General features: G+C 39.6%; 1 protein-coding gene across 1 annotated transcript; it reads right to left on the bottom strand.

Moving 5' to 3' along the window:
• On the bottom strand, nt 1–20669 carry pitx3 (paired-like homeodomain 3). Its single transcript, XM_023430523.2, has 4 exons — nt 20438–20669; nt 13582–13699; nt 6307–6512; nt 1–1488 (listed from the first exon to the last, which is right to left on the bottom strand). The coding sequence occupies exons 2-4, from the start codon at nt 13688–13690 to the stop codon at nt 919–921; spliced, it is 885 nt and encodes a 294-aa protein (XP_023286291.1). The 5' UTR covers nt 13691–13699; nt 20438–20669; the 3' UTR covers nt 1–918.
• Nucleotides 20670–23396: the final 2727 nt, after the last annotated feature.

The raw sequence follows: 23396 nt of genomic DNA, 5'->3' as shown, positions 1-23396 counted from the left end.
TAGTTCATAAAAACGGATCCTTTAATTGGTTCTTTAATGAGACAAAGCAGGCAACACCAAGAAAAAAAAAAGCTTGATTTCTCTTTTAACAACTGCACTCTTACATACAATTTTTACATCATGGACTCCCTTTGTATAACACCACACAAATCTATATACTTAATGGCTTTTTAGATTTACTTGAAAATCTTGCTGATATTCTGGTATGTGTATGTGTTAATTGTTGTTTTTTGTGTTAAACCACTTGAGGGTGTGTTTACTTTCCAGTATTGCCCTCCTCTCACCTAGCCAAGCTGACCTTTGACCTGTAACCTTCTGAGGGGTGAGGAATTCACAACAAAATTTAAAGCTCCTAAAGGATGTGTTCATAGTACATCGACATAGGGCCCTTGTTTTTGAAGAACATGCTTTTCTCATCTTTAAAGTACTACATTTTCATATATTTTTTGTCACATACAAAACAGAAAAATTCCATTATATACATCCTCCATGTCTCCCGCATTTTAACCACAGGTCCCTTTTCCTGTGACAGTAGCAAAGATCACATTTGATGTTTTTGGGCCAACATGTTGACCACCAGTCCAGGTGAAGATTCCATGTATATTTACCCTTGTTTTCTACTTTAACTCTAATCATGCAGTAAAAGAAGGAAAAAATGATAATGGATAATAATCTTTATAAATCCTTTGAAGCAGTCAGTTCAGTGACAGTCTCACACATGGGAGAGTTCCTTTGAAGTAGTGGTCCATCTGGGCATGTCTATCTGCTGCAGCAGGTTTATTCTCACTGTGTATCACCAAAACATGACCTGCCAGTCTGCAGCACATCTGGTAGCTTAGAGATGGAACTGAGAAGTTGGGGGTAATAATGGACTTACAGCTGGTGGGTTGGGTCAGGCGTGGTGTTGGAGCTTCCTCTTCATACAGGCCGGTCCACAGCATACTGGCAGGGGCTCAGGTTGGACACAGGGTTCTGCACTGCCGGATACGCGAAGTTGGTGTGCTGCTTGGCCTTGAGCCTCAGGCTGGCCAGGCTGGAGTTGCAGGTGTCTCTGTACATGTAGGGACTGGCTGTGGTGGCATAGGGGCAAGTGGCCGCGGTCACTGCTACCGAGTTGAGCGCCGTGGGGCCATTGAGGTTGTTGAGGTTGCCCAGGTTGTTGAGCCCAGTGGCAGGAACTCCAGCCACCGCTGAGGGCACCATGCTTGAGGCCATGTTCATGGAGGGGATGGAGCTGGGGGGGGAGAACATGGGCTGGGATGACAGGGGGCTTACATTCATTGAGTTAAAGAAGGGAAAGCTCTTGGCAGAGAGCGGGCTGTTTGCTAAGCTCTTTGTGGCCCAGTTATTGTAGGAGTAGCCTGTGTACATGTCATCGTAAGGCTGCACGAGTCCATTGAACTGGGCACCAAAGCCATTTTTACATAACTCTGCCTGCTGGTTCCTCTCTCGCTTCCTCCACTTGGCACGTCGGTTCTTGAACCATACCTGGGCAAACAAAAGGAAAAACACTTTGAGTGAACAGTCTGTTTGTAGCTTCACTTTCAGCTCTGAAAACTCAATCAATATCTCTGATGTGAAATAAGAACTGGGGTGGAAATAACATCAAGTGCAGAATATCATTGTGTTAATGCAGGACCCATCACTATACTGAGAACATGTGTTTTCAGGGCCTTTAAAGTTTTTATTGATTTATTTAAAAACGTCTCTCCACGTTTAAAGAAAAAAAGAATTCAAACAGAAAGTAAGTGGTGATCAATTGAATCCAAACACACAGTTTGACATTAAACACAGTTTGTGACAAGAGTCAACATATGTGTGAACTCAGTTGACAACAGAGAGACATACACACCACGGTTGTCAGGCTGGATTGGAACCAGCAACCTGTCTCAAGACTTGAGTCTAGATCAGGACCATCAAGAGAGGACACCAAACATTAACTGTATTCCACATACAAGCAGCAAAGGACAGTTTCAGTGGCCTCATGCTTTAAACACCCAGTCAGTCACCTTAAGCTTAGATAGTGAACAGAGCCTGAAAATGGAATGAATTAATTCAATATTCACCAAAATGTCAATTTTACAGATAAAAAAACTCAAAGAAAAATCATAGGATTGTGATCATTTAAGAAAGGTTTTCAGAGATTTTCATCAAGTTTCATCATACCTCTGTTTGTATAATCAAAACTGTAATATGGCCAAATCACAATAGGTGAAATGTGTCACGACAGATGAAGCGCTGTGGTGCTACAGATGCACAGACTCAACTGCTTGTTTGGTACAGACCCAATAAAAATCACATGAAATGCAAAAATGACCATTGACTGAAATCACATTTTCTGCCAAAATTATTGCAATATATTTTTTTCATATCATTCATCCCTTGTTTGTACAGTACATATATTACACTAAAACATCTATTGTCACAACATCCCCAAGTTTTTTTTTTTCCCTTCAGACTCTGAACAGTCTGTGGCTGTGGCAGCATTTCAACAGAAACTTTGAGTTACTGCAGTTGATTATGCATATTTTGAAAAAAAGTGGAGTGATTGGCGCCATAATGAAGCAAAGTATTGTCACATATTTCAAAATGTGTTGCAAAAGGAATAAAGTCTTTTTAATGTTTTAACAGTTTTTTTTTCAGTTTTGAAAACTTGCTTGTAACTCCCACACACAGTGGACACGTGACCTTAGATCATTTCATTTTACCTTCAGATAGAAACGCACGTTAACGTCAGTTAAGAGACGTTCATTTTTTAATTTATGAAATTTTGTGAGAAATTGACCTTATTGACATAATTTTAAGAATATATAATCATAAAACAGACAATCAAAATGTCAAAAGGTCCACACTTTTCGTGATGAGATCAGATTTGAAGGCTGTGAAAACCTTTCAAAATTTTGGATATAATTGAAAGTCATACAGTTAAAGAAGCTGGTCTCCTGTTTTTTAAAAGGCTGACACAAATATTTAGCTGACTGACTATTTTTTGGCCACAAATAATTAAGAAAATACACAAAAGAGTAAATATCAAAAGGTCAGAGTGAAGAGGCTTCTGCAACTGGTGAGCACAGATGACCAATCCAGGACCAGTTTATCCTTGAACCTTCAAAATAAAGTTCTTATACAAAAAATAAAGTTACTTGAACCTTATTTGTGTAATGATGAAGGTGTCAGTGCATCAATCAATGTTGAAGGGGTTAAATTGGAATTAGGAGACTGAAGCAGTTAACACACACACACACACACACACACACACACACACACACACACACACACACACACACACACACACAATGGTTCCATTGCTGGCCAGAGATGTGGAGGTAAGAAGACATCAGTGACCTGCACACAGTCATGTGACAGTGGGTGGAGTGAATACGACACAAGGTGCCTATAATATAAATTAATATTATTTTTGCAACCAAAGAAAAAATGGAAAGAATGGAAAAGTTATTTTCAAATGAGTTTTTCCTTAGTCAATAAAGTTTAATTCTAAAACACATCCAGTCAGAGTATCCTAACTCCTCTTAGATACTTTCAATAATATTGTGTGCATGTGTACTCAGAATCTTTGACATAATGATCCCAGAAAGTAAGTTGAAGTGTATCATCAAACAGTCATATTAAGCAAGGCTTATTAAAACTAATCATTGACTTATTTGAATAGCGAGATCCCAATGAAAGAAATGTCAGGGAAGGGCAATCTTCACATTTGTCATTTTATGGTCCTATATTTGGAGGATATGAATTGGATTAAAGCTTTAGTGGAAAAGATGTGTATAAGAGACAGGTATGACACAGAAATCTTTCATTAATGGACAGACCTCTTGGTTATGTGTTAACATCTATATATTTCCTTTACATTAAATTTTTGATATCAAAACTTTTATCCCATTAATCCTCGTAAAAATTTCCTGAGTTGATCCTCAGTCATGTCTTTGCCCTTGGCATACATGCTGTGAATCATCCAATCCTCTGTTATTATAGCAACAGAATGCTGTTGATCATTAGTGTAAAGTGAATGACTCTGAGTTTTCCATCCACCTAAGTGACAGCAGGGGAAACCCCACAACAGAAGCTCCAGGTGTTAGCCTGACCAAGAGTCAGTGCTGTGTGAAGGTTATTCACTGTCTCGTTCATGTGTCTTCTGTGAACTGGTCAAATGATACCAAGAGAAGGCATCTGTGAGAGCCAAAGTTATCATTTTGAAATTGATCTTTATTTTGATTAATTATGCGTAAGAATAATGGACGTTTAATTATTGATCTGTTATTGTTGCAGCGCTATTGGTGAATTGTTGTGTGGGGGCGTAGACACTCCTCTTTGGACAATACATGATCAGCTGATTGAGGCAGTAACTTAAACAGTTGGTCTGTTTTTAGAAGCTGATTTTTTTTTAATTTAAGTTAGTTTTGATATCTTTCATTATTAAACTTTAATATAAACTCTTCTGTACACTTAATCTGGTAAGAATCATCCCAGAGGGGACATGCATCATGAAGAAGACTAAATAAGTAAACATAATTCAAATCAGGAATCATGTCAGTCTTCATCACTCATTATCCAGCTGCAACATCAGGTCAATATGTCACTTTGTTCAGTATTTATTTATTTATGACCAAACACCTGCAAAATTAAATTCATTCCTTTCAGCTGTATGTGGCACTTCTAATGCTAATGAACGAATGTTAGCATGCTAACACGCTAAACTAAAATGGTGACTGTGGTAAATATTACCTGCTAAACAGCAGCATGTTACCATTTTAACTGTAAGCATGTTAGGATGCTGATGTTAGCACTAAGCTTAATGCTTAGCCTGTACCTGTGTACCAGAGCACATGTAACGTGAGCTGTTTTTACATCAAATGATATTGATAAAAATGTATCAGTCGAGTGTAGTCAATTTATTTACAAAACTTAATCACAAATCAGACATTTACTTCGAAATTCTTCACAGTCTGTCCTATCCTGAGACAATCTATTGAGTGTTTTCAGTAAGATCCCTCAGGATGATTAACGCATGAATCCCACTGACAGGTGAAGTCACCTGTTCTGGACATGAAGAAATTTGCCTACATGAAGGCGTTAGAACGGCCACTCATAGACGTTAGGAACGAGACAATGGGTCGTCTGTTGTTCATTCAAAATAACAACCAAGAGTGTGCGCTATGTGACCTTTCATCCAGCCAATATTAATTTGATCCATTACTTGTCAGGCAGGCCAGCAACTGTATTGTCATCCATCAGAATGCGTGTCCTCCTGCTCCATATAGCTCAACTGACCGAACCACTGGGTGTGGGCACATTCTCCTGCACCTCTGACATTTAGGTTTAGTGTGTGAACTGAAGCTTTATAGGAAGGGAATAGAACATCTGACCTAGTACATGAAATCATATGTTTTGGCTCAGTATTTATCTTTGGGAATGATACTGGCACATTTCGAAATTTCACTGAACTGAGTAGATAGAAAATTTGTGACAATAATATTCCATATTCCATGGTCCAGTCATAGCCTTATATTTTATTATTGTACTAGATTTTCTTCATAATTTTATGAGCTAATAGACAGATTTTAAGAGTTTGAGTATTTTTGCTTATAAACATCTTTAATCCAACATAACAACAAATCTAAACCCCTGCTGTTTTTAAAACACTTAAAAGACTTGAAATCACCTTGAGTAGATCTTTGGGGATGATGCAAACTTATGCAAGTCTAAAAAATAAAAAAAACAGTTTTTAATCACCCCACAAGTCAAAGGTTTTGAAAAGAACCTTTGAAGTGTGTTGTGTTTTGTCACACATGGACTGACTCCAGTCATTTAAATGAGAGTGCTGCATCAGTGTGAACACATTTTTACCTGTAGTGGGGCTAAAAATGTAAAGTTTGAGTGTGGCACTAAAGTTAAGGAACTGGTCACTAAAACGAATGAAAATCCAGGGGTTCACTCCTTTGGGAGCCTGAATGTGTTTGTACAAATGTGTCACCTTTCTACTAGGATCATGTGCTGCCTAAATGTGCTGCCTACATTTTTGATATGCTCTGGATACAAATGGAAAATTTTGCCTAATGGTCGTGCTTGACGAAAGATAATGAGATCATCAGCAGTCAAAATCAGGGCACATACCTCAGTCCTGGACATCTGACCAAGATTAGAGCCGAGTGTTAGACTGATGTACAACAGACTGCAGGCTTTCATTAACCAAACACTACACACCTTCAGACAGAGAGGAGAACCTCGCTACTGACATCAGCTGCTGCGATAACAACATGATCAGGGATGTGGTGGAGTGTGTGTACCCACCCTGACCCGTGCTTCGGTGAGGTTGGTCCACACTGCGATCTCCTCTCTGGTGCTCATGTCAGGGTAGCGGTTCCTCTGGAAGGTGGCCTCCAGCTCCTGGAGCTGCTGGCTGGTGAAGTGAGTCCTCTGCCGTCGCTGCTTCTTCTTCAGAGAACTGTCCTCAGTGCTGGACTCATCCAGCTGGTTGTGGTGGGATTTCTCTGTGTCTGCAGACACACAGAGGAAATCTTACTTCATAAGTTACACTTGAGGAGCTGGACAGGATTCACCAAGACAACGAAAAACAGCCTTCACTTTCATCAGCACGAAAAATCTTATGACCATAGTTTCCATATTTAGGTGAGAGACAAACAGACAGACAGACAGACATGAAAACAGAGAGACAGAGACAGACATACAGACAGGCACAAAGTGACAGACAGACTGATAGACAGAGAGACAAAGACAGACAGACAACGTGCCATACTAGTCAAAACTCTGTACACAAAACACTTTCCCCTGTTGTTAATTCATTTCACCCAAATTATAACATTATAAATATAACACAAGTTAAACCACTGTTTTCTGTTTTTTCTGTACAAAAGGGAACACTTAACCATGTTTTAACCTTTGTATCTTTCCCACATACATGTGTTGTTAGTACAGTAACATTTTATTTTACCATATTTCTTCATTAAATTACTACAGTATGTTATTAAGTGCACTGTAATGTTCTAAGAAAGTAAACTGGCAGAATTATTTATTTGAGCCTGTAAGACTCGAGAAACGATCCAGTCGTCATACAGAAAAGGTGAAAAGGTAAAAGATTCAGAACTTTTACTTTGGTAAAAAAAAGTCAGTTACAAGTAGAAGTTCTGCTTTCTTACTTTAGTCCAGATACAGCAAGTATCAAAATTATAACTACTGTTTATAACAGAGATAAATTGGTCTTCTGTTTTCACTTGTGTTCATCTATTTGTTTGTCAGCAGGTTTACACCACCCTTAGTGGAGAGCTGGGTCATGGGCCGGAGAAGAACTCATTCAGTTTTGGTTAAAGGTCAGATCCAGGATGTAAAATTCAGGAAAACTATGGTGTTGACATCTATGAGTTTGTGCAGATCCGCAGATTTGACGGAAGAAAATGCTGAATCTGCATCACACACTGAGTTATACTGTATAGTGAGCAACAGTGCACATGGCAGTAGCAGTATTTCGGAAAGCTTATGTCATTGTTTCATTCAACATGTGAATAATAAAATTACACACAGCAGTTGCAACAATGAGACAGTTCATACAGTGTAGAGCTGTTTGAACTGTAAAATCCTGACGTCATCATTTCCCACAGCAGCTAATAAAACCACACAGCTGTCTGTGTGAGGATTAAAGACAATAAATTAAAACGTGTACAACTGTTTGGCCTTGGTGGAGGTCTGAACTCTACTGAGAGTCATTCTGGTTTTTCATCATTGGATCATTACCACTGAAAGCAGCGGTTCAGTCTTGTTGCTGGTTGAGGTGAATTAGGTTTATTTAATCTAACAGCATTATCTAGCTCATGGGTTGTTTTCCTGTTATGTGGATCATACTTAATCGAGTTAATCTATTACTACAGTATGTTTGGAATATAAACTTTTAATCCGCAAAGTAACCTTGTTTACTATTGTCAGTATTTTATTCTGAAATGTGGTGAAGAATTAACATCAACTGGAGCTACTAAAGTAAAGTATCTCAACATTTTCACTTTGGTATTAGTATATATTTCAATTGTATTTAAGTTGAATTAAATTTAACATTAAATTAAATTGTATTTAAATGTACATAGCTGCTTCTACATTGTGTAGAAAATAACATGTCCCTAAAAGCTGCTAAAAAGCCTAATGACTGAAAAGAATCCATTTAGATATTATCACTTGCAATGATGAATATTCTCTTATAAGTGAAATTTTATTAACAAAATGTCACCTGCTCTGCTGTGCTTTGAGTCAAAGACAATCTTGCTGTTGGGTTGGTTTTCTATCATTTTGCTTAATTTCCAATAATTATAATATGTTTCACACTTCCATTTTGTAGGCCAATATACATGTTTTGTTGTTTTTGGATGAAATAAATATTATTTATGCAGGGATAGGCAGAGGCTCAACAAACTGATCCGGAAAGCGAGCTCTGTCCTGGGCTGCCCCCTAGACTCCATTGAGGAAGTAGGTGACAGGAGGATGTTAGCTAAGCTGACATCCATCATGAACAATAACTCTCACCCTCTGCATGACGCTGTAAGAAGGAGAGGTTCTGCAGGTCCTTCATTCCAGCAGCTGTCAGACTCCACAACTCCTGCTCTTCCTGACTATGTGCAAACTTGCACTTTTTCATGTACATATCGTGTGTATTGTGTATATTGTATTTATTAGTGTATATTTGGTGTATTTTTGATGTATATTTCCATAGATGTTTATTCTATAGATGTTTATTTTTCTGCTGTGGTAAATTAATTTCCCAGTTGTGGGATTAATAAAGCTAATCTAATCTAATCTAATCTACACTAAGTATTTTGGTTGTAACGGAGGAAACATATTGTGCTATTTATCACAGACTACTTAGTGTATATAGGACATTTATTTTCAAACCCCTCCATTTTTTAGAAAAAGTTATAGAAACATCTGTGGTGTTCCCAGTCAAAACTGACATGATGCCACAAAAAAATGCCTGATCAGGTTCTGAATGCCATAAACTGTGGTGGATTCATTTCTGGGTCCGTGTACACCAGACTGAACATCTGCCTGGTTGGACACCCTGGTAGCTCACCTGGTACAGCATGTACAATGAAGGTTGGGTCCTGACAGCAGAAGCCCAGGTCATCCCCTGTCTCTCCTAACTTTCCTCTCTCTCTCTTCACTAACATGTTAATAAAGGCAAATATGCTCATAAATATAACCATAAAAAGAGACAATGTCTGTCTGGTCTACCTCCTTCCAGTTCTCTCCTTCCTGACATCCCTCCAAGTTTGACATATTTAAAACTATGGTTTCTATTGGCTCCATCAGGACCAGTTCAAAGCAGGATGTGACATCATCAGTCCAGGATATGGCAAACCTTGTTGGCCCTGGGGTAGTTCTGATCCTGAACATGGTCAGTTAACAGTCTGCCTCTCCTGTTCATCTTCACTTCTCACATGAATAAAATTTTCTGTTGTACTCCTCTGATGCTTCATCCTGTCCTCTCACCAGTGTCACCATCAAAGATCTGACCTAGAGCCTCACAAAAAGTCAGTCATGGTCACTGTTGTTCCATCTGTTTGTGTTTATGTACACTCGGTGCTCACTTTACTAGTTCCTCAGTTCTTCATGTCATGGATCCACCAGATGTTGAAACTTTCCTCTGAGACTCTGCTCCATGATGACATGATGCATCACATCATTTCTGAAGATTTGTCAGCTGCACATTCATGCTGCCAGTCTCCTGTTCTACCACATCCCAAAGATGTTGTAATGGATCCAGGTCTGGAGACTGGGGGGTGGGGGGCCGGCACTGAAGTTCATGGTTATGGTTATGATTATGGTTATGGTTATAGGGTTAGGATTAGGGTAAGGGTTAAGGTTGGGGTAGGGAGCTATGGAATTGTAATGTCAATGAGTGAACCCTGTGAAACAAGTCGGTAAAATCCAACTAGAACACAACAGGTGGGCTAAACAAGTTAGAAATGAGTCAGCGTTAATCACGCGGACATGAACCAATAGAAAAATGTCTCCATTTTTGACTCTAATTAGTAATAGAGTTGGTAGAACTTCAATGAAAAAAGGAATTACAACTACATATCAGGTCCTTTCAATTGATTGGGGTACAATGGGACCTGTAAAATAAATTGTGATCAAGAATGTGATGAATTTAATGGCTTGTGTATTAATGAGGCATATAAACCCACTGAGAACAAGAAGCACCTAAAAGCAGAACATCTGAACCCTGTTCCTGCTCCTGTGCAGCAATACTAGAGAAGCAGAACTGTCAACACATTCTGTATCTGTTGAACAGCACATGACTCTGACACCTTTCACCCTGGATCAACACCATCCAACCCCTGCTGAAACTGACTAGACAATATTGTCAGATCAAACATTATCTGAAATCCCTCTATCCCATAGGCTGCAGCGTGACAAGCATGGCTGTGATTTTTCCAGGAGAAAATGAATCCAAACGTTGCATTACGTTCAAAGATGTGCAGGAGCAGCAGGTGATTGCATTTGCCCCCCGGCGCAGTCATTTTAAAGGGCCACACATCCATGTTATGTCTGCCAGGGCTCCTCTCTACCAGATCTGACTCCCACAATTTGAGGACCTCACAGAGAGAAGTGAAATTAGTTTGCCAGCTAATCCTTTGGATCAAGCTTTTGTGACTGGGGCAGGTTGGGCTCTATTTGGCAAGGGCTTAGCTCTCTGGGAGCCGTTCAAAATGATCAGCAGGGTTTAAAAAGAGGCTCCACAGGGCCACCAGCAAAACCAATAAGGGCCAGGCTGAGGCTGTTATCTGACAGTAAACTGACACTGGGTAAGCTGTCACTTAAGGCCAAAGTCTATGACACAATACAGAGGAAAGGGCGACCCTTTTTAGAGCAACGCACTGACCAACAATAGGAGCAATCTGGTGATAATGCACCAACATGACAGAGCTGCTCCAGGTCTTCTTCCCAGAGTGCTTTCATCTGGAAAAAAAAACCTCAAGAGGCTTTTAACCAAATCACTTCTCAACATCTGGAAAAATCCACAATCAAGCAGCAATAATGATGCACTTCAGCTGAGTCCAGGTGAGAGCAGGTAAAATCAAAGTCAGTCTTTACAGAGAGAAAGCTTATTATAAGGTCAGGTCATTCAGTCATGCCTGTGGCATGGGCGTCAGCTTGGTGTGGTAAGGTGTGGCAGCTATAGCTAGTGCAGTTGAACCCAATTCAGATTTAAGGTTGTACTTTGTGTTCATTATAAAGAATAACAAAAGCCAGGACAGTTCCCTCAGTATTGTTAGGGGGAAAACCGATTCATATAAAGACTGTTTTTCAAGTCATTTACAATTTTTTAGATTAAGTGACATGATCGTTTGCTGGAATCTTCTGTGAGTGAAAAATCTGATCAATAGGCTCCATTGTCAGGATTGTATAAATGCCCCTCACCACTCTCAAAGATATCTAATCAGTCTCTACAATCTGTACGTATTTGTTTTTCATATTTTTTTTGTTCCATTAAATACATTTAAAATTGTAAATCGTAAATATTGTGGGAGAAATTCTGAACCTTATTCATTATTCATTATTTTGCAGGTTAAAGTTGACAGATTTAAACACAAAAAAAAAGACTAAAAAAAAAAGATAAAATACCCACAATGTGTTTTCAATCTTAAAATGTTATTTGATCTTATTTTATTACACAGCTGTTTTACTGAATGTAAATATTTGAGACTTTTATTGGGAAAATTCAGATTTGATGAATAAAACATGTTAATTGTATTTAGATTTATATACTAGTAAACATGAATAATTACCCATTTTAAAATAATTCATACATCATCACCACATTGTAATACCCTTCCCGCCCCCACCTCCAGTGGATTATGGTTTTCTACATTAAAGAAAAAGCCTTCCATCAATAGGAAAGAGAGATTTGTGTCAGTGTGGAGTTTAGGTTGAAATTAACAGACACCATCTGGGCCTGTTTGAATAAAACATTTCAAATGTTTAATAAAACAGAAGATCTATAGATAACAAATGAGTCTTCTTTAAATGAGTTCGATCCGTGAAAACATTTTCACATCATTTTTCTTTCTAAAATAGTTCGTGTTTGACACTTTGTTAAGACTGGGTTTCTAACCACACACAGTTTGGCAATTAGACAGTGTTACACATAAACACACACACACTCTCACACCAGGCAGATATAAATAGACAAATAGATGGCGGGTGGAGATGTTGTATGGGGACGTTAGAGACAGAGTTCAGGTGAATATTTGTTTTTTTTATAACACGCTGTCAACGTGGTGGTTCATGAGGAAAGACAAAAAGTAACCTCCATCCAATACCGTCAGGTCTATCACCAATAATCCACCAATCAACGGTCAGCATTAACGTGGTTAAAAAAGACAAGCAATGAATAAAAAGGCTGAACTGACCATGTCCTGCAGTCAGCAGCCGTAGACCTTGGACCTCCATTCTGTTTTTATTTCTATGACATGCAGATAATTGGCCTATTATATTTAATTATTATATGTATTGAATTGTTATCAAATACTCCAAAATAACTCCAAATAACTCCATCATTACACAATCACATATTTCTTGATTATATATTGTGTTCAATCAAAACAAGCGCGGCCGCTTATTTTGATTGAAAGTCTCCTGAGAGCGTCAGACAAAAGTTTTGCTCTTTTGCAATTAATTTTCATATTCAAAGTCAAATGAATTCGACTGAGCCCGAAAACGTCTCGGCACAGAAACCGGCACTGACCAGAGCGCACACCTCCGGCCGAGGACGGACATTTTCCTGCACCAGATCCGGATTATTATCTATTATCTATTATTTTAGCACGAAATTATGTCAACTCACAGATTTCAACACCATTAATGTGTCTGATTTTTCACATCAGGATTCAAACATTTTTTCCTGAGAAAGTGACGGAAAACGTCCATGGCCCAGTCCTCCACTAAGTCTGGTGCGGTTCAATAGTTTATACGTATCCTGCTGACAAACAAACAAAGGAACTAACGAACGAAGAAATGAACATACAGACGCGGTGAAAACACACCCTCCGTAGCGGAGGTAATAAGCGTCTAATTAAAGAGGCTGGTTCAGGATCAGAGTCTCTGTAGACTTGTGGATGGTGTGGCTGCATTTGATTCCTCCCAAAGTGGTTTCCAGGCTAAAGACTGTTTAGTTAGGCCTAATATCATTTTCTCTGATGAGCTCGGCTGACTGATGCTGTGTGTCTGTTCTGTTATCTCCGTGTGATCCAGCGCGCACAGACACCCACAACATTACAGGCTTCAAACTAAAGCAGGTTACACTCTGTTTGGTTTGGAGCCAATTTGCATCAATCATTTGTTAAAGCTATTTTATAGAATTATTATTAGAAATATTATTATTATCAAATGTTCAGCCTAAACCCGCTGTCTTTAATTTTCCAGAGACTGAGTTGATCCCGTGGTGCACCAGGTAAACCATGAGATCCAGTCCGTGGACATCCATCATCAGGACTACGTAACATGACTCCGGACAGATAGAGAGAAACATGCACAGTGCACACAGTGTTGGTGTAAACTTACCGCTGTTGTCCTGACCTTTACATCCCTGGTCATGCTGCGGGGTCCCGGAGTCGGAGAGCGACAGCGCCGGGCTCCGGGCTTCACTGTCCGTCAGCAGGTTAAAGTCCATAACCAGGCTCTGCAGACACAACACACACACACACAAGTCGTCGTCGTTTAACGCTCTAAACACGGCCGATGAGTGTAAATGTGAATCTGTCCTGGTATAATAATTGTATTATCACAACATCCCCACATCATAACTTTACCGTCACTCCTACAACGATATTCTATTCTGATATACACAATATAATATGTGCGACAATATGAATGACTTCACATCATCATGTTGTGTTTTCTCTCATATTTTAGTTGGATGTTAATTTTGATTTATTTGCCATAATAATATTTTAATAATATTCAGATAATTTAATGATGAAATCTGGAGATTTCCTCGTGCTCTGCTCCGTCACAGCTCCCTCTCACTCAGCTGTGATAATATCAGTAATCTGAATGGAGAACAGTCCGCTGCTAATGACCTATTCATTTTTATATTTCAAAATTAGGCCACTTGTAACACTTATCATTCCCCCACAGCACAGGTGATATTTTCATCTGTCACTTCAGCGTCAGTGTTTTTGTTCCTTCTCACGTTTAAAGTTTCAGTTTGATTTAGTCACTCAGGTCTGCAGCTGCCAGAATCCACATGAAAGAAGACTGATGTCACACAGTCTCTCTTCATCAGGACTGTCCAGTCCTCTCATCTGACTGAAACTAATAATAATAATAATAATAATAATAATCATATGTGCTAGTAATATTGTAATTTACATAACATTTCTAGTTGATCTGTTGGATTAAGTTTCATCAGACTGTGTTCATTGATTGATATTTTTGTGTTTGTGGTTGAAGAGTAGCTGAGCTCACTGAGTCTGTCCCTAACACACAGTTTCCTCTATTAAAATCAGCACACACTCCATATAATGTGGGTTTGTGTGCGTTTGTTTAATTTGTTGGTGCATTCTGTTTCTATTTCCTCCTCCATATTTCCCTTCACCCCTGGACGTGGTTGTGATCCTGAACCCTGACAGACCAGAGTATTTTGGGTGACATTGGAAGAGCAATAGAGTCACTGCTGCAAAATATACAGACATTTCCAGGCCAAGTTGTTGTCGGTGAGGTAGAACTGTTGCTCGGGAGAGTCATTGTTTATTTATCTGAGAGCTGTTAACACCTTGAAAATGTTCAAACTGAGAGAGGTTGAACAAACAACAGATTTTTACAGAAACGTCAACGAGAAGCAGAGTATTTGAGTTACATTTTAATGTGTGTGATCACGTGAATGCAGCACGAATGTAGCATACAAAGTTTTACTACTAGAAGCGACCATGGCTTCATAATGTTGTAAAGTATTAGACATCAGTGAAAAGCAAATACTTACACATTTAAAAGCACTATATCAAATGTATTTCCAGAGAAGAATAAAAGGGATCAAGCAGCATAAAGTGAAGCTCAGCTGCTGTCACTGTTTACCTTCCTTTTCTATTTGCCTTGCATTTCCCAGGACATCACCAGTCAGTTTGTAAAAAGTTTACAGGTTTAGAGGAAAGTCTTAAGGCTGCAGCGGACTCCAATGAATCCATGTCATCAAAGATTTAAAAAGGCACTAAACCTGCACCCTGAAAACCAAACACCAAACACCATCCCTGTCGGCTGTGTGGACTCTGTGTGTAGTCAGCACTGTGTATCACCTCTCTTCTCTCCCTGTTGTTTCCCTGAGCGCTGTCTGCCATCGAGCCGCTGCTTTGTGTTCCAGTCACATGTGTCTCCTGCTGGGCTTCAATCTGAAGCCTTGGCTTCAGCTTCTACAACACATTCTTGAACCAGAATCACTGTCACCATTTTAAGTTGTTGAGATGACAGTATTTACCTTGGTGGTCTTTCTATATTATCAGCCACTCAGCTGTTTTAGCTAACAAGGCTCAAATCTCTCTGAAAGCCTTTAAAACATGGGAACAAGGTTACAATTATTGAATCATTTTATTTATTGATAATTCAGACCCTCTTTATTGAATTATTATAATTATTACATTTTATTTTACATTATCCTTTTTTGTCTAAATTCAAATGCTAGATATCAGTCAAACAAATATCAGAATCAACCCTCAAAACCTGTGTGTAATCTGTATACAGCTAAAGAATGTCATTAAATAAACCCCTGTTCCCAGACACAGTACTGATCACATGACCCTGGAGGCCTAAATGGAAGCTAGTGCTCTGTTGAAGACTCAAAAAGAGAAAAATAAATGAATCAAAATCTGTTCTAGATGAAAGACAGTTGAGTTATTGAAGTTCGTTTGGCTGTAGCTTCATTTTTCATCAGAACTTTTCTCACTGATGATTAAACATCTTGAAAACACTCCAGTCTACCCGATGAATGGATGAATGAAAAGTTCAAGTTTTAAAGAAGCAGAAAAGCTAAAAAGTAACTTAAATGTATCCACTGAGCACAGAGAGGTTGATTTGTTCCTACAGATCCATGTTCCACTGGTTTCATTGGCTACAGTGATTTGAATGAGCCACAGCAAAACACAAAAATAAACATCATAAGTCATTAGCATCTTCCTTTAGCTCTTCCTGTCTTCACTTCACGCATGCTGCACTGAAGCCTACCTGCACATACTGACTAAAGGTTCAGCAGCTTATTAGCACATAGAATATCTGTGAATGAACATCTTCTTCTATCAGACACATGTGCCACACAAACAAAGTATTTCATATTTCACTGCTGACACAAGTTACATTTGCTGGAGACTTTAAAGAACGGCTTGCATCTGTTCTTTGTTTAGCATCTATGAGAATGATCGGAGTATTTCACCAAAGATTAGAAGATATGAAATCAGCCTCCGGCTCACAGCAGAATAACCCTGGGAAAAAAGATGCAGGATTGAGGATAAGGTCAAGTCTCCCAGTAGAGAGATTACCTCGGTAAGCACACAGCCTCTGTGTTGTGGTTCTGGATTAATAAACCTCTGATATGGATTTGTGGGTTAAAGTTGACCATTGAGTCAGAAGGATCCGCTGTCCGTTGTTCATAACTCACAAATATTGTTTAATTTTTTCCTTTTGTTTGGTAGAACGACTCAGCAACAGCAAACAATTTACATTTTGATTTCTGTGTTTGGATTTCAAAAGGGCACCAGGAAAACATGAGCTGCTGTTTCACAGAGTTTTGCATGTTTGAGCGAGAACAATTGATCTTAGATTTGTCTCATTTTGAGTTTTTCAGACAGCCCTGATCTGCCAGTGAACGTCATCTGATAGAGCTGTAGCTCCATGTTCATAACCTACCACCATATAGTGTTACAGGCAAATTATTCACCTGGCAAACACAACCAACCATCATGCCATCACCTTTGCTGCAGGATATTCTTTTAAATAAAGGTCCAGCTGTTTATTTTCTTTGTTGAAAGAAGCACGGCAGCAAAAGTAAACTCCAACAGAAGAATTCAATACACAAGCAGCTTAAATGTTATGTTTAACTCTGCAAAATGAAAAGCAGAATTTTAAATTGCGTTTAAAGCAATGTTACCTTTGCTGTAGGTGTGTGTTGAGTGGTTTTAGAATCAAAAAGATTCGGGTCAGGGGACTGGCCTGACAGAGGAGCGGGATGTCTTGGTCTTGTATCAGCACACTCCAGCATTTTGGTCAGAGACATGAATGTGAGCCAGTCCAGAGGATATATTTGCTGTGGCTGTGATAGATGGACAGACGGCCCGGTGTCGGTGTAGTGCTGACTGCGCAGTGAGGGGAGTGTGGGTGATGTAAACTGGTCATTTTGCCCAGAACAAGGTGTCAGTGACTGCTCCTGCCCCCCAAACCCACTCGCTCCCAGTTACAGCAAGTCAGGGGCTCCACATGATTATATTTCCAAAATCAAGTGCAATTCACTGCCCCCCCCACCCCTGAGCTGAGTATGGCTATAACTGAGATAATAAGCAGGCTGAGACCTTGTGGAGTGAGTGTGCTGATGTTCCTTTGCTCATACAGTTCAGAGGGAAGTTTATGGAAATCAAAGATTGACCTGCATCTACCGCAGGGGATCTCAGAGGGACCAGACTACTTCCTGGAGCAGCCACCTCCATCTCCCCATCCACCTGATCTGCTGTCCCGCTGCCGCTGTGCGCAGATGAAGCCTGGAACATGACCGGGATATGACAGTGTGTTTAAACCAGCAGCAGGATGAGAGTCTGTTTGTATAAACGGAGGCGCTTTGAATAAGCAGTTGCCCGGTGACGGCGATCTCATTAAAAGAGGCTATATATTTGGTAATAATAAAAAATATAATAATAATAATGGAAGAAAAGATCCTCTCATTTTTCGGGAGATTGGCGGGTCCATCTGGCGGTGCGCGCGACAGACTGCTTGTATTTCCACGGACTGGAGGCATTAGCCCGGGAATTATTCATAAACGCTTGGAGAATTAATTCCCGGGATTAAGAGTTGATTAAGATGTGTGTCACTTTGCTGTCTGAGAACTTATTAAGGACCTCCTCGAAGAGGCGGCAGATGGAATTTCAGTCCAATGTTTGTAGATGTTAATTTCTGCCCTCCTATAACAGCCATTTGCATATGATTGAGGGAGTGAGGCCGAGGCGTCCTGCAGAACAACCACTGCCCCCACGCACCAGCAGCGGGGAATAATACAAGTCCACAGCAGTGATTAACGCACAGCCTGTCCGCATGAAGAATTTATTATGGCTGATCAAAAATGTATTTCACTGATTTAACTCAGTCTCTCCGTGTCTAATTTATAGGAATGTTATTGAGTTATTGAAATGAGAGCAATTAACGCAGGAAGTCAGGTGTGTTTTCAACATAATGAAGTATAGATGATATAATGATCAGTTTTATTAGCTTATTATTAACCGGTAAGTTTAGGTGATGATATTATGCGGATGTGAATTTAAGTACGTTTGATCTAAGTTTCTCTTTCCAGTGAATTATTTTAAATGGACTAAATATATAGAAAATAAATATCACAGCTGAATGTGTTTAACTGTGAACACTCTGTTTTAATCACCTTATTATTAAGTGATGTGGTGAAATAATTTATAAAATGTATAAAAAGGGATGAACATGATCCACAGTAGCTGTATTTCTCTGATGTTCCAGCCCGGCCTCAGTGCAGCAGGCCGCGGCCTGCACTCCCGCCTCTGTCAGAAGAACGGTTGGTGATGACCACTGAAATAAATGTTTTATTGTTCCCTGAGGCCAAACGTCAACTTCGATTAAACAAATCTGATTTTCATACGTCCTGAGCTGGGAACAGATGCAAAAGAGGCTTCTGACTTAAGGCCTGCTGGAGGAAACCTGCACAGGTGATTTTACACTGCTACTATCCTTTTTTTTAATTACAGAAAATTAACGAATGTAAATAGTTTCGCAAAATGAGGCAGATCATCTAAACCTTAAAATACAAACACTGATTAGACCTTTTTAATTAGAAAAATGAATAAAATAGTGTGTAATCCTTCTGTTTTACAGAGCGCCCACATTCACGCTTTAAATTTCTATGACATCATTTTTATTCATGTATTTATTTTTGAACTGTTAATAAAGTTTATTTCTGTTCTAACAACTGGCATCGGCAACAAGAAAATATTTCTTAATATTTAATAATATAATATATTTACAAAAATGAAGGCCAAAAAAAATGCATCCATCCAAATCCGCCACATGCTGCTACAACTACTGTGGGCTTTAACATTATATTGTTGCTGTTGTTGTTGTTTTTTCAGACTAACTGTTGATCGAGGTCTAAATGAACACTGACGCTCAAATATTAAAACGTTAAAAACCGGAATTATCAATTCATAATGTTTGTAATGTTTAATGGATATATTTTGAACATAAATGAGATGGATTTTGTGCGAGTGTGCGTGCGTGTGTGCGTGCGTGTGTGTGTGTATGTGTGTGCGTGTGTGTGTGTGTCTGTGTGTGTATGTGTGTGCGTGTGTGTGTGTGTCTGTGTGCGTGTGTGTGTGTGTCTGTGTGTGTGTATGTGTGTGTGTGTGTGTTGGGGGGGTTGGGGGGGTGGTTAGAGGTCGCACAGTTCTGTTTTTCTGTTCGCGCTCTTCTGTGGCCCGGCACCACCTGCCACCTATCAATTTCCTCCACATCCCCAAATATTTTTTGACCTCCCCGATATTTCCACAGCGTCCGTGTCCATGAGCTCCCAGAATTCAGGAGAAAACACACCGAGCTACAAAAATCATAATATAGTAAAGTGCCCCAGAGGAAAACCCCTTGTCATGGGCGTGGAGACTCTGGTTTCACGCAGTTCGTAAACGGTCTGAGTGTTTCTCCTGCCAACAGGCCGCACACGGAGAAACCCGTAACGTTTGGAGCAAGCTAACCGGAGCCTTTACGCAGCTTCACGCTCTGATTGAAGAATATTTTGTATCAATTCGTAATCACACTGATTATTTTGTGCTGGTAGAAGATGCTATAAATACTGTTTAAAATGTACCACATATTTAGTCTGAGTGTCGCCTCTCATCAGCATCATTATCTGCTCATCGACACTCAAACAAAGTGAACTCCAGCTCTGCTTATCTTCCTCCTCCAGTCAGAGCCCGGTGAGCCCGGTGAGCTCGGCTCGCTTCTCTAACTTGTAAATGAAGAATCAAGCTGCTGGTGTTTTTGGAAAGCTGCAGATTTTACCTTAAAGATAGATGATGAAGCCGCTCCTTCCCATCTCGGCAAGATTTGGTAAACTTTTATGCACAAATAAAAAGTGTTGGATGGATTCCAGACGCACAGAGACAAACAGAGATAAGACAGAGAGGGAAAAGTGCGGTTTTTTTGCACTTACGTCAAATCCCGGTCTGGTAAAAATTAATCCGTGGAAAAGGCAGAGAGCTTTGCAGCAGGCTGGTGGTGTCCTGGCCTCAGGTTTACTAGTGACATGGACAAAAAGTTCCGCGGTGCGTCAAAAAGTCAGAAAGAGCGTGAGTGACTCAGTTTCCTTCTTCTTTTCTTCTCCCCTCTGTGCTGTCAGACATGAAGGCTGTGGAAGAGTGAGGCTTGATCCCCACGCAGAGTATAGCGAGGGAGGGAGGGTAGGGAGGAGGGGGTTGACTCCATGCTAAATATTGTGTGTGACAGATCCACTGTAGGAAGGACGGCCCCCTACTCACTCTGTCTGTCTCTTTCTCTTTCTCTCTCTCTCTCTCTCTCTCACACACACACACATCTTTTTGTCCTGCAGCCTCCACAGTGCAGCTTTTTATTTGACCTGCACTGTTGATTAGCTTACATGTCCAAATTGAAATACTGTCATAGATTTGAAGCAAAATCTGAGTAACAACCGGTTTTTAAGTAAAATGATATAATTCAAGGAGCAGACAGAGACAAAGTGTCCTTTGAGCAATTTGACAGTTTTTGGTATATGAATACAAAAACATGTATATTTACATGATCCTTCACAAAATGTCCATATGCAGCAATATCTTAATAAGTCACTGAACTCTGCTGAAAATTTGAAATAGTTTCGTACTGAAACCAATAAGTTGTCTGAACTGTGATGGAGGTACTCTTCAGTACTCACATTTACATGACTAACTTAAACACATCACATACATGCACTTTGATGATTTATCAGTATTGTAATGGATAAGAAAAAAATGTACAAAGACAGAGGCTGAATATATTTTATTGATGGTTGAATGTATTGTTCTATGAATGTTTTTCTACAACTGTCTCTCAGCTGAGACTGAAGGTCTGTGAAAAAAAACACATTAGCTTGACAGGTTTACAACATTTGTACAACATTTAACATTTTTATTGTGTATACTAAAGTGATTGACTGACAGATGGATGTTGAGACAGTTTGTTGTTGTGTCTCTAATCATGATTTAAGGGTATTAGCAGGCACCAAGTGTGTCATGAGGACAGGGTGAATTTATTCACATCGAAGAAGTCGAAATGACACACTTCAATAAGGTAGTTGAAGTAGTTTTGAATATTGTCATCAATTTATACTGAAATCGTTCATGTAAATGGTTCAGTATTTAATCTGTTGGGATGAGGATCAGGCTCCTCTGTTGAATGGTGATTCAGGGATCAGGGTTAGTCATTGGCAGGATAGAAAGGGCTGCCAGGTAACGCTGGGTGCTGCTGCTGTGAGGCTCTAATGCCACCTGTAGTCCACTGTGTTTTGTCTTTTGTTCATTACATCATTTCATTCAGCTGCAGCTCATCTTCAACAGAACTAAATGGCTGCGTTCGCTGTTAAAGATATGCAGTTACAGTTTGTGGAGCAGTTTCCTGAAGGTGAAGCTCAAGTGTCTAAATCTAAATGCAACAAGTCTGGCCTGAATCTTTGAACACAGTATTTGTTCTCGCAGGTCCATCCATGGAACGTTCATGTGCAGCCCAAAACTGGAGACCATGTGGCCATGTGGCCTGTCCACACTAGAAGCGCACTGACTAATCATCCGCCAGCAAGTTAACTGGACACTTTGTGCATCATATGTATGAAGTGTATTTCACATTCTTGGTCCTATTTTTGTTGAGCAGTCGCATATGTTCAATATGTCGTTCAACTAAATACAAAAAACAAAGAAACCATCACAGTTCCCAGTGCGCATGTGTGGAACATGATACCCCTAAAGTGTGTATAAAAGCATGTGCACATCCGCATGCAGGTCCACAGCTGTCCACATCTACGTCTGTCCTGCAGTAAGATCAGGGCTTAATGGTATGTCTACATAGAAAGCATTCCAGTTGTGCTTTTCACTCGTCTGTCTCACGTGTGTGACACAACAGTTTACACAGGCCTCATACCAGCCCACCTTTCACTAGAGCTACACACCTGTAACTGTAACTACATGTGTAACTATATTTCATCACTGCCCCACAGCAGCTTGGGAATGTCTGTTGGTAGTATTTATGAGATGTGAATAAATCTCTTCTCAATCACGTCTGACAACAGACATACAACTATTGTACAAACTCATAGATCTCAACACCATGATTAAATTATCTGATATATCTGATTTTTCACATTATTTTCTGGGAAACCAATGAAAATGTAGAAAAATGTCCAATCTCACAATGTTGCGCAAAGGATATAAATGGTACTGCTCCTTTTAAAATGTAATGGCTTCCTCCCTGCTCCATATCCCATTCCTCCACTGAGTTTGGTGCAAATGAGTTCAGCACTTTTTGCGTAATCTTGTTGACAAATAAACAGACGGTGCGTTTGCATTGGAAATTTTTCAGAAAAATCTTCTGTGTTTAACACTGGGGTTTTTCCTCTCTTGATATCATTCCACTTAAACATGTTGACGGATTGCCATCGTCTGCTAATTGTTTGGATGACTGCATCCACCGCAACAGCTGTTGTAATGGAAGCTGACGAGGGCGTCTGGTGCAGGTAATAACGGAAAGACAAACTCCTTATATCTGTCGGCGACCACGTATCAGGGATCTTCGGAGATAATAGTCTGTAATGTCATGTGACTACTTAAGTCATGTCATGTGACTTAAATGCGGAAAAAGCATTTAAATTTCCCTTTTGTGAACTATTGCTTCGTCAAACAGTCTGAAAAACCACCTCATGCAAGCGTGTCATTTTTTGAGCGAAATTTGGGAGTTTTTACGTTTTTTCTTTCAAATTGCACATTAAGCAGGTTAATGACAACATGGCTAAAGAGACATGGGTGAAAACATAACATAAGATAAAATACATACATACATTGTGAATTTAGCTGAATTAAAACAGTGTCAATGGTTACGCTGGTTGGTGACTCTGAAGTTAAGAACAAATC

The sequence above is a fragment of the Seriola lalandi genome, unplaced genomic scaffold (assembly GCF_002814215.2).
Source record: "Seriola lalandi dorsalis isolate HSWRI2012SDOR001 ecotype SW California unplaced genomic scaffold, Sedor1 jcf7180002054907, whole genome shotgun sequence".
In the NCBI taxonomy this organism is placed as follows: domain Eukaryota; kingdom Metazoa; phylum Chordata; class Actinopteri; order Carangiformes; family Carangidae; genus Seriola; species Seriola lalandi.
This window is presented reverse-complemented; position numbering and strand designations above follow the sequence as displayed.